Raw genomic sequence first — 12188 nt, 5'->3', positions numbered from 1 at the left:
CCCCAAACCCTTTATCAAAAACCCTTGCAAACAACCCTAAAATCCCCTTCAGAAGACAGGGTAGCGCTACAGCGCTCATGGGAGGGCGCTACAGTGCTACAAACTGAAGCAAAATCCCCTCAGCATGCATGGCCTAGCGCTACAGCAGCCAAAGGCTAGCGCTGTAGCGTTAGTCATAGACAGACACCACCCCAGTTCTCCTTCCTGCGATTTCCTCGAATCAAACTCAACCAAAACTTCTCCAAACCTTCACCAAACTCAAAAAAAACCTTATGAACACACTCTACTCATCCCAAGCATCCCAAATACCCAAAACTCAAGCACATGAAATCCTAATCCCAAAATTCACCATAGCTGACCCTATACTCAGAACTCAACATAAACCAGTCAAAACACCAAAGTCTAGAGCTCAGAACTTCATACCTTTTAATGGAATTCGATTTCAATATAACCTCTACACATCCTTAGCTTGCTCTTCCTCAGCATTTGGCCTGAATTCCCTAAAGTTCCCATCAAATTCAACTTAAACACCATAGTTCAAAAACTAGAATCAGAAACTGAAGAACTCTAAAGCCTTACCTCAAGTTTTAGTGTGTTGTTGCTAAACCTCTGCCAATTCTTCAAGCTTAGCTAAGAAACCTTATGGCTTAGTTGACCTAACTCCCCTCTGAAAGTTACTCCAAGAAAACGCCCAGAAATGGTGAAGAGATCACCAACCGACTCCAAGGAAAGCAGCTCTGTTTTTCCCTTCCTTTTCTCTTTTCTTTCTTTTCCTTCTTTTCTCTCTTTCAGACTTCTATTACTTTCTACAATTCCCACTAACATAAAGCCTCAGCATATCTATCCCTTACAAGCCAAATGACCTTAATGCCCTCCCCTTTATTTCTAATCCTTTAATCCACTTAAGGGCATTCTAATCATTTTACCCAATTCTCGCTAACTCCTCGAGTGTCTCTAATATTTCCCGCTTAACTCTCGATACCTAATTAATCACCAATAATATTCCTCAATGTCAAAATAGACTCCAGTATACTCACTAAATTCCCATTTATACCCCTAAGCCACCCCGAGTCGGGTATAAATCCCCGCCATGACTTTTTCGCTACCTTGCTCACTAGGATCGTCTCGAGTCACAGATCACAGATATATCCACATAATAATGTGGTCTCAACAATTATCACATATATCAAAGTAGTTATACCCATAATGGCCAAAATTATGATTATGCCCTTCTAACGTAATCAGGGCCTACATGCATTCTAATACACACAGTCATGCATCTCAAATATTCAAGTAGTCATATAACATGCTTTAAATCATAATCATGCATCTTACTCATTAAAATCACACATAATTCCCATTATGCCCTCCAGGCACACTAATCAAGGCTTTTAAGCCTTATTAGCAAATTTGGGTCGTTACAAGTTAGCTCAGAAGTTCCTTGCCAAGTTCTTTCCTCCAGCGAAGGCTGCAAAACTAAGGGGAGAGATCAATAATTTTTATTAGATGGAAGGGGAGTCACTGTATGATTCTTGGGAGCGATTTAAGGAGCTGCTAAGGAAGTGTCCACATCATGGTATAGAAAAGTGGATGTTGGTTCATAATTTTTACAATGGGTTGAATGGAACAACTAGAAAAATTATAGATGTTGCGGCGGGAGGTGCTTTTATGAGTAAGAGTGCTAATGAGGCGTATGAGCTATTAGAAGAGGTGGCGATGAATAATTATCAGTGGCCAACTGAAAGGGGACAACAAAAGAAGGTTGCTGGAATGATGGAATTGGACGCTATATCCATGTTTACAGCTCAAGTAGCAGCCTTGACAAAGCAACTACAAAAGACTACACTCCCATCTCAAGCTATGCAAGTTCAAAACCTATGTTAATTTTGTGGTACAACCCATCCACCCAACCAATGTCCTGCTCTAGATATGAATAACATGTCCATGGAAGAATTACAAGCTATAAGGAATTACCAGAGACAACCCAATAATCCCCATTCCATGACCTACAACCTAGGTTGGAAGAACCATCCTAATTTTTCTTGGTCTAATACTCAAAACACTCAACAACCTTACCCTCCACCTTAGCCACAATATCAACCTTCCCAAAATAAACAACCATATCAACAGCAGCATTCATACCAACAACCTTCACCTAGATATTATCAACCACAAAATAGACCACCACACCAAATGCCAATGAAACCCGCTTAGCCCTAACTTGATGCAATCAACCAATTTATGGCTGAAACCAGGGCGTCCATAAGGATTTTGGAGACTCAAATAGGGTAGTTGGCTATTTTAATGTCTAATAGAGCTCAAGGAAATTTGCCTAGCACTACAAAATTTAATCCTAAAGAATAGTGTCAAGCTATTACTTTGAAGAGTGGAACACGGTATGAAGAGCCAAAGAAGAATCAGTCAGAAGAAGAAGGTCAGAAGGGAAATACACAAGGCATAGAAGAAGAGAAGTCTAATGAAGAAAAGGTTATTGAAGACCTTAATAAGAATGAAGTGGTACCACCTGTGAGTATTGAGCAGCATGTTAGAATTCCATATCCACAAGGGCTTCACAAGCATAATCTGGATAAGCATTTTGCAAAGTTTTAGAGGTGTTCAAGAAGCTACCTATTAATATACCGTTCGCAGAAGCATTAGAGCAGATGCCCAACTATGTGAATTTTATGAAGGAGATTCTGTCTAACAGGAGAAAGATGGGTGATTATGAAACATTAGCGTTAACAGAAGAGTGTAGTGCTATATTGCAAAGGAAACTTCCTCAAAAGTTAAGAGATCCTGGTAGTTTTACTATTCCATGCACGATTGGGGAGTTTGAATGTAAGCATGCACTTTGTGATTTAGAGGCAAGTATTAATTTGAAGCCTTTGTCAGTATTTCATAGACTTGGTTTGGGTGAAGCTAGGCCAACCACAGTAACATTGCAATTGGCTGATAGATCTGTGAAGCATCCACGAGGTATTATAGAAGATGTGTTAATGAAGGTTGATAAGTTTATATTTCCAACTGATTTTATAGTTCTTGATATGGAGGACGATGAGAATGTTCCTATTATTTTGGGGAGGCCATTTTTAGCAACCGGGCAAGCATTGATTGATGTGCAAAAGGGAGAGTTAAGGCTAAGAGTGCAAGGGGAAGAAATAATATTTAAAGTGTTCAAGGTTATGACTTATCCTAAAGCAAGTGACAATTGTTTCTCAGTTGATGTGGTAGAAGAGGTAGTGGGGAGAAGAAAGTTAATTGAAGATCCTATTGAAATTAGTCTTATAGTTGATGACATAGATGGTGAGGATAATGAAGAGGCATTGAGTTATTTGAAGTGGATAAAATCATATGGGTCGTGGAAGAATAAAAGGTGTGAAGAATTGGGTGAGGGACCGGAAAGACCATTACCATCAATTTTGAAGCCACCTGTGTTAGAGTTGAAGGCTTTACCAAAACATCTATGATATGCTTATCTTGGGGAGAAAGAGACCCTTCCAGTCATAGTTTCATCATTTCTTTCAGAAGTAAAGGAGAAGAAGTTGTTGAGGGTATTAAGGGCTCATAAAACTGTTATAGGATGGACTCTTGCTAATATAAGAGGAATAAGCCCATCGACAGTTATGCATAGAATTTTTATGGAAGAAGATGCTAGACCAACTATTGATGCTCAGCGAAGACTTAATCCAACAATGAAAGAAGTGGTGAGGAAAGAGGTCTTGAAATGGTTAGATGCTTGAGTGATTTATCCTATTTCTTATAGTGTGTAATGACCCAACTACTCTAGACTTTGGACCATTAATGACTACTATACATAAACACTAATTTTTAATAAAACTTACAAGTAAAATAATCATAACTTCATTAAAAACTTGTAAAACAAATGTTAAACTACATAAAATTTAAAGTAGGATATGGGATCCCATTGTTTTAAAAGAAAAACGTAACATAATTGTAAATAAATGAATTACATAATAAAGTGCGGAAAATACATATAAAATTTAAAGAGACTTCATCCTCGAATCAAACTCTCGGTCCTTTGATTCCATTCCGCCTCAATACACATCCCCAAGCTTCCAAGAACCTTTCCCGCCACCAAAACTATTTTCCTGCACATAAAAACATAAAGGAGTGAGTCTAATGCCCAGCAAGGAAAATCTAACACATAAATCATATACATAAAATTCATATCAACATATACTAAAACATATCATAACATATGTCACATATACTATAATGGCCATTATTACTGGGGTCCTATAAACTAAACAAGTCATATGCCCATTAGATTTGTGGGGCTTGCTAGCTAAGCAAGTCATATGCCCATAAATTTATTGGGGCTTGTTAGTTGTACAGGTCATATGCCCAAGTCTACAAACATACATAATACACAAATCATAAGTTAACATTACACATAAATCATAAGATAACATATGGCATAACACATAATATCCTATCCTATTTTCCTTACCAAAAGTACCGGGATATGAGAATAGGTTTGGGACTTTGGAACACTCCTAAAAACCATAAATGAAAGGGTGAGTATACTGAAGAAAGAGGAATGAAAAGAATGGATGAACTATACCATCAAGAACATACTTACCAAAAACCTTATGTTCAAGATCTTAGATTTCCTATCCAAAAATAAAGAATAAAGTTAGGGTGCTGAGTAGAAAACTATAAGAACTTAAAGAAAACAATACCAAAATGAACTAGAGTTTGGAATACCTTGAATGCTTCTATGACCAATCTAAACCTTGAATCGAAATGTTCTATAAACCTTACTTCCCAAGTGTTTGGTAAGCTTATAATGATCAAGCTTATAATCCCCAACCCAAGTGTTTACACTCTCAAAATAACCTAGCAGCTTGCAGCCTCTGAACGTAGCTTGATGAATGAATAAATGGCTGGGTACTAGGTCCTATTTATAGAGTTCAAGAATGAAAAGATCTTCATTTAACTTGAATAAAATAATGGCTTTTTAAGTGAAAAACATTTGAATTATCGTTCAGCAGAGGCTGAAGACTCGGTCAGAAAGATGCTGGACTTATCAAGAGGTTAAAGATTAAAATGAGAACGTTTTCAAAAACATTCAAAATTATAGCAAGGGAGCCAATATATCGCCCCTTGTAGGCGATATATCGCCTGGGCCAGCATGTCCGAGGCTCGTCGAGGTGATCGTGCGAAGTTACGTGTTTTTCGTATCCCCGTACTGCGATATATCGCTCCCTATAACTGCGATATATCGGCATACGCTGAATATTTAAACACGAAATTGCACATTTTCAGCTTAATTTGAATTGAGTAAACAACCTTGACCAAGTCCTCTAATGTTTTCAAAGCTGCTGACAGACCATAGGATATTCAAATTTTAATCTTAATAAACTTATTCCTCAAAAATACTTAATTATCATTGAACATACACATGACAAGTGTTACTTTCTTATTGGGTCTATCTAAACCTTATAATAAAATAAATATCACCATCAATATCAGTCATATTAATCAAACCTTAGGTCAAAATTAATATTCTTAAACTATAGGTTAAACTTAGAAAATCTACAAGTGTTACTATGAGTGTCCAATTAAATCCCGGTCTGAACCAAAATCCACAGTCATAAAAATACTACAACCATTACTATTATACTACTATCTAACTAGCTAGGTGAAGTTCTTGGACTCTACATAGTGCTTGGGTAAGTCCAGTATAATTAGTACCTAAAAAGGGTGGTATGACCGTGGTGAAGAATGAGAGTAATGAATTGATTCCAACAAGGATTGTGACGGGTTGGAGGATATGTATAGATTACTGGAAGTTGAATAAGGCAACTAGGAAAGATCATTTTCCTTTGCCTTTATTGATCATATGTTGGATAGGTTGGCGGGGCATAACTACTATTGTTTTCTAGATGGGTACTCAGGTTATCATCAAATTGTAATTGCACTGGAGGATCAAGAGAAGACAACTTTTACATGTCCTTATGGTACTTTTTCTTTTAGAAGGATGCCATTTGGGCTATGCAATGCACCAGCTACATTTCAACGGTGTATGATGGCTATATTTTCTGACATGGTTGAAAAATGGGTTGAGATTTTTATGGATGATTTTTTGGTTTATGGGTCTTCTTTTGACAATTGCTTGACTAATTTGGAGTTGGTTTTGAGGAGATGTGAAGAGTCGCATTTAGAACTTAATTGGGAGAAGTGCCACTTTATGGTGAATGAAGGAATTGTATTGGGGCACAAGATTTCTAAGAAAGGTATTGAGGTAGACAGAGCTAAGATTTCTGCAATTCAGAATTTACCACCTCCAGTTTCAGTTAAGGGAGTGAAAAGCTTCCTTGGTCATGCGAGGTTTTATAGAAGGTTTATCAAGGATTTTTCTAAGGTTTCAAAGCCTCTATCTACTTTGTTGATGAATGGAGTTCCTTTTGATTTTGATGAGAAGTGTCACCAAGCTTCTAAGATACTTAAGGAGAAATTGATTTCGGCACCTATAGTTGTAGCACCTCAATGGGATTTGCCATTTGAATTGATGTGTGATGCTAGTGACTTTGCAGTTGGGGCAGTGTTGGGACAAAGAGTTGACAAGGTATTTAAAATTATTTATTCTGCAAGTCGTACCTTGAATGATGCTCAAATTAATTATGCAATTACGAAGAAGGAGCTTTTGGCCATAGTGTTTGCCTTTGATATGATTAGGCCATACTTGATTGGGAATAAGGTGGTTGTTTACATAGATGATTCTGCTATAAAATATCTTATGACCAAGAAAGATTCCAAGCCTCGTCTTATTCGTTGGATTTTGTTGTCACAAGAATTTGATGTGGAAATAAAGGATAAGAAGGGCACAGAGAATTTGGTGGCTGATCACTTGTCTAGATTGGAGGTTGATGAGAATTCTATAGATAAAGAAGTTCAATTTAATGATGCTTTTCCTGATGAGCAGTTTTTTGAATTAAGTGTTTGTAAATATGTTCCATGGTTTGCAGACTATGTTAATTTTCTAGCTGCAGAGGTTATACCTCCTGAGAAGACAAGGCAACAATTGAAGAAATTCTATTCAGAGGTGAAGCACTATTATTGGGAGGAGCCTATTCTATATAAACATTGCCCTGATCAAGTTATTAGAAGATGTGTGCCCGAAGAGGAGATATTGTCAATCTTGACTCACTGCCATACTTTGCATTGTGGCGATCATTTCGGAGGAACAAGAACAACGACAAAAGTTTTGCAGAGTGGGTTTTACTGGCCTACATTATTTAAAGATGCTAATGTCCTTTTCAAAAGTTGTGATCGTTGTCAACGAACCAGGAATATATCAAGAAGAGATCAAATGCCAATGACTGGTATTTTGGAAGTCGAGTTGTTTGATGTGTGGGGAATAAACTTTATGGGACCTTTCCCGTCATCTTATAATAACAAGTACATTCTGCTTGTGGTGGACTATGTTTCTAAATGGGTAGAAGTTGCAACAACTCCTACTTGTGATGGGAAAGAGGTACTTAGATTCCTTCACTAAAATATCTTCACTTGGTTTGGTACCCCAAGAGCAATTATTAGTGATAGGGGAAGTCATTTTTGCAACAAGTCTTTCACTGCTCTTTGTGCTCGTTACGGTGTTCATCATCAAAAGGCATTTTTTATCATCCAATTGCAAATGGTCAAGCCGAAGTGTCAAATAGGGAGATTAAAGGTATCTTGGAAAAGATTGTAAATACGTCAAGGAAGGATTGGTCGAAGAAGCTCAATGATTCACTTTGGGCTTATCGCATTGCATTCAAAACTCTGATTGGTATGTCACCATATCGATTGGTGTTTGGTAAGGCATGCCACTTACCGGTGGAACTTGAGCACATAGCTTACTAGGCTGTGAAAAAGTTAAATCTTGACCTCTTTATGGCGGGACAAAATAGGCTTATGGAGTTAAACGAGCTTGATGAATTTCGCAATGAAGCTTATGAGAATGCGAGGATTTATAAAGATAAGGCGAAGGCCTTTCATGATAAGCGGATACTTAGGAAGGATTTTCAACTAGGAGACAAAGTGCCATTATTTAATTCAAGACTTAAGCTCTTTCCTGGTAAATTGAAGTTGAGATGGTCAGGACCGTACACAGGTAGTTGCTTCATTTCCTTATGGACAAGTGCAAATTCATAGTGAGAAGACGGGACATTTTAAGGTGAATGGTCAGAGTTTGATGCATTATTTGGAGGGCCCGGTGAAAAAATGCAAGTCCGTGGTGATTTTGGAACCAATCTGAATTGAATACAAACAAGAGTCCGACTAAAAGACGTTACAGATAGCGCTCTTAGGAGACATTCCTAAGTTTATTATTTTATTTTTCTTGTATTTTAGATTTATGTTATTTGTTTTTGTTTTGTTTGGAACAATGTTTTAGGGAATTTGTTTTAGTGATTATTTTTAGTTTTAATTGGGAACAATTGTGATGTATTTTATAAATCGTGAAAACGTGAAAAAAAACGCAAGAGTTTGACAAGAAAAGGGTTAGAAAATTTTATTTTTGAGGGCCATAGTGCTACAGTGCTAGGAAGGTGGCTCTACGACGCTATTTACAGAGAAGCTGGAATTTTTTTTTAAGATTGTAGCGCTACAGCACTGGGCAGGAGGTGCTACGACGCTATTCTTAGATTGGAAGGAGTTTTACTCGGCCAGAAGCGCTATAGCGCTGTATTAGTAGCGTTATGGCACTAGTTCCATAATTGACAAATCCCAGAATGGTCGTGGTAGCACTACAACGCTCTTACATCAGATTTTTTTTAAAGGGCTGGGTTTTGAATTTTTCTTTCCCCAAACCCTCATTTCTTCTTCTCCCTTCCGTGTTTTCTCTCTATCCCAGCACCCCAACCTCCATTACAGCCTCTTCCCAGAAAATCCCATCATATTTTCCAACTATCTTCTTCATCTTCTCTTCTATCTCAGCCATTTTGCCCATTGCTCCAATTCTTTCCTCTAAAATCAATCCCAATTTCCAAATTACATTTTTTTCAGCCCTAAAAGTTCAGAGTTTCAAATTTCTTAAAGAAGGTTCAAATTTTCAAGGGGCTTTGATCAATCAAGCACAAGGAAGACCATTTCAAAGGCTAGTAAGTGTTTTCAATCCCTTTTATTTCAAGATTCTTTATGCATTTGGGGTTGGGTTCAATTGTTGCTTGTATTTGGTGGAAATTGGTTTTTCCTGCTGTGATTTGTAGTATTTGGGTATTGTGTTCTGTGAAATTGGATTTATAGGGTGGTTGTGAAGAAGGAAAGTATTTAATCTAAGGGGAGGTGCTATCGAAATTTTTCTGGGTTTGGTGTTGTTTAGAGTGTAGACTATGGCTCCTAAAAGTAAAGATGGGAAGTCTAAGGATAAAGGGAAAGGCAAAACTTCTGCCTCCCAACAAAGGGAGGATAGCTCAGAGTAGGAGTTTGATGAAACCAGGTTTGTAAATTTTCAAGCTCAAGAGCGGTGTGAGAAGTTTGTGTGAAAAACGTTGATTCCTAAAAGAGAAGTAGAATATCAATCTGACCCCTTTGATCATCAGATTTTTGAGTTGGTTAGAGCTAATCTCTCAGCTCAGAAGTGGGACAATTTTGTTACAAAATTGGCGCAGACAAATGTATCATTGGTTTATGAGTTCTATGAAAATTTAAGGGCTAAACACAATGATCAAGTTTTTGTTAGAGGCAAGCGGGTGCCTTTCACTGCCGAATCCATTAATAAGGTGTTCAATGTGCCACACATAAAAGAGCAAGAGGAGGAATATACAAGATATTTTAAGGGATATATAGATTATAATGATGTGGCTGAAAAGTAATGCTTTGAAGGTGCTCCATGGAATTTATCTGGCTCTTTACCCAAGAGTATCGCGTCATGTCAATTGAAAATTGAGGCTAGATTCTAGGCTTTCTTTGTATGTGCTCGGTTTATGCCAGTAAGTCATGTGTCTGACATGACTAAGGATCGAGTACTTTTGATGTATGCGCTCATGACAGGTTTTACTGTTAACGTGGATTCGTGGATTAAAGAAAATATAGTGTACATTGAAAAGGGCCATACTACTGGAGGCTAGGGCCATGGATCTGTCATCACAATGTTATGCTATAAAGCTGGAGTTCCCGAGTTCGTTACAGATATTTATCAATCCTTGCAGCAACCTTTGTCTATTGCTTTGATGAAGGGTTATCCCGCACCTGCTCTTTATGTGCCACGGACAAGGAAAAAGGGTAAACGCCGTGTGGAAACAGAGGTGGAAGAAGAGGCTGATCTGGTGTTGCTGGGGGGTAGTAGTGACCATATCATGAAGAACATTAGTGATAAGTTGTATTATCTTCTCCAAAAAAATCAATATATATGGTTCAGCAACATCACATGATGAATCAATACATGGGCCAACGGTACGAATACGAAGTCAACCATATGGCTCACTTAAATAACTTAGTGAGTCGGTGGTCTTTAAATGGGGCGGATCAAACTTATTTTGCTACACCACCACCATATCCACCGTATTCTCCATTTTACTCTCTGCCTCTGCCTCTCTAATTTGCTGGATTTCCAGAACCACAGCCTCTGCCGTCTCAACCTTTCGAGGGACCTTCGTCCCAGCCGCCACAACCGCCATACTGACGTGGCTGGTCAGGTAAGTCTCTGTTCTCATTCTTTCTGCACTTTAACATTGGGGACAATGTTCGGTTTCAAGTTTGGGGGAGAGATTTATTTCTGGTGTTCTTTGACGCGTTTTTTTCCGGTTTGTTTGTTTTAATTTTCGTTAGTTGTTTGTTTTGAGTCATGTGTTAGAGTGTAGGTTAAGTTGATGATAATTGCCATTTTAATATGATTGACTATTGTGTAGTATAATCCAAAGGAAAAGTTGATGTGTTTCTGAAATAATTTGTGTTCTTGGTTAGCTTACTTTGTTTTTTTTTTTTTTCACTATGATTTGTTGACATTAGAGATCTATTGCTCATATATTGCAAATGTTATAATTGCGTTATTTTATGGATGTCAAATTTGGATCGTGGATTGAAAAGATTGAATTTTTTTTTCTAGAACCTGTTTGCTTACTATTTGAGATGAAATTTGAAACAATGCACATTTATGAAAAGGATATAGGCATTTTTTTTTGGACTGGTTGTGCCTTTCAAGTTAATCTTATTAAATTTTATCCTTAGTCAACCCTTTTGAGCCTTACAACTATTTTCTTGTTAACACATTCTTTTGAGCCTAGCTGTGAATTAGATTACCAGTTACTCTTTTTGTCCCATACCATGAACATGAAAACTATTATATGAGGGGAGTGAATGTGTAATGGGATGTATGTATTATGTGTTATTCAAAAAATTCCTTGTGATTGAGAAAAATTAAAGAAAGAAAAAAAACAAGAAAGTGCAAAATGATTACACTCCCAAACATTTATTTGTTGAAAAATCTAAGTTTGGGGGAGTGTAATATTGAAAAAAATTAAGAATGAGTGGTTTGAAAAAAAAATCTCAATCATTGCACAGAAAAAAAGGGGTAACAAGGGATGAGTGGTTTGAAATTGCTGGGAAAGTTTGTTTAGTTGAAATGCTTGTGGTATGATTAAGCCTAAAAATGTCTCTTTATCTACCTATACCTAAGCCTTCTATTACAACCTTTGTAAAGTCCTATTGATTCTTATTTGTGCATTTGTTTATATTAATGGAGAATAGTAAGTAATGCAGGCATATGGAAATATTTGGTTATGTGGTTAGTTGGTGAGAATTTGATGTGCATAAAGTGGTTCAATTATTTTATTTGCGAGTTATGAGTAAATGAGCTTTGGTGTTGATAGATTGCAGTGAAAGGGTGAAGTATGTTGACTGAAAATCTAGATTAATATTTTAAATAGCATGATTGTTTTTCCTGAGAATTATATGTGAATAGCAGTCTTGAGTGTTGGAATTGGTTAGTTATGTCAACTTGGTTTGCTTAGGTTTGAATCTAGTTAGATTCTTTACTCAAGGGCGAGTAAAGGTTTAGTTTGGGGGAGTTTGATAAACGAGTTTTAGGCTCATTTAGGCTCTAGTTTTTAGGTAGGTTTTCATTAGTTTAGGGCTATTTTATTGCGGAATTATGCTCGTTTGTTCATGTTTCAGGTGTTCCATGCTAAGTTGGTGAAAAGAGTGGAATGAAGTGAAAGTGGAAGAGAATGGAGTTAATTTGG

The 12188-nt window shown here is 37.2% G+C and overlaps 1 protein-coding gene and 1 non-coding gene across 2 annotated transcripts; one reads left to right on the top strand and one right to left on the bottom strand.

Moving 5' to 3' along the window:
• Positions 1–1473: 1473 nt before the first annotated feature.
• On the bottom strand, positions 1474–1580 carry LOC133828157 (small nucleolar RNA R71). Its single transcript, XR_009890794.1, has one exon. It is a non-coding gene; the product is annotated as a small nucleolar RNA R71 (small nucleolar RNA).
• Positions 1581–1668: 88 nt separating this feature from the next.
• On the top strand, positions 1669–3467 carry LOC133824344 (uncharacterized). Its single transcript, XM_062257226.1, has 4 exons — positions 1669–1866; positions 2365–2603; positions 2708–2785; positions 2903–3467. Exons 1-4 carry the CDS (start codon positions 1669–1671, stop codon positions 3465–3467), a joined length of 1080 nt encoding a protein of 359 aa, XP_062113210.1.
• Positions 3468–12188: the final 8721 nt, after the last annotated feature.

The sequence above is a fragment of the Humulus lupulus genome, chromosome 3 (genome assembly GCF_963169125.1).
Source record: "Humulus lupulus chromosome 3, drHumLupu1.1, whole genome shotgun sequence".
In the NCBI taxonomy this organism is placed as follows: domain Eukaryota; kingdom Viridiplantae; phylum Streptophyta; class Magnoliopsida; order Rosales; family Cannabaceae; genus Humulus; species Humulus lupulus.
This window is presented reverse-complemented; position numbering and strand designations above follow the sequence as displayed.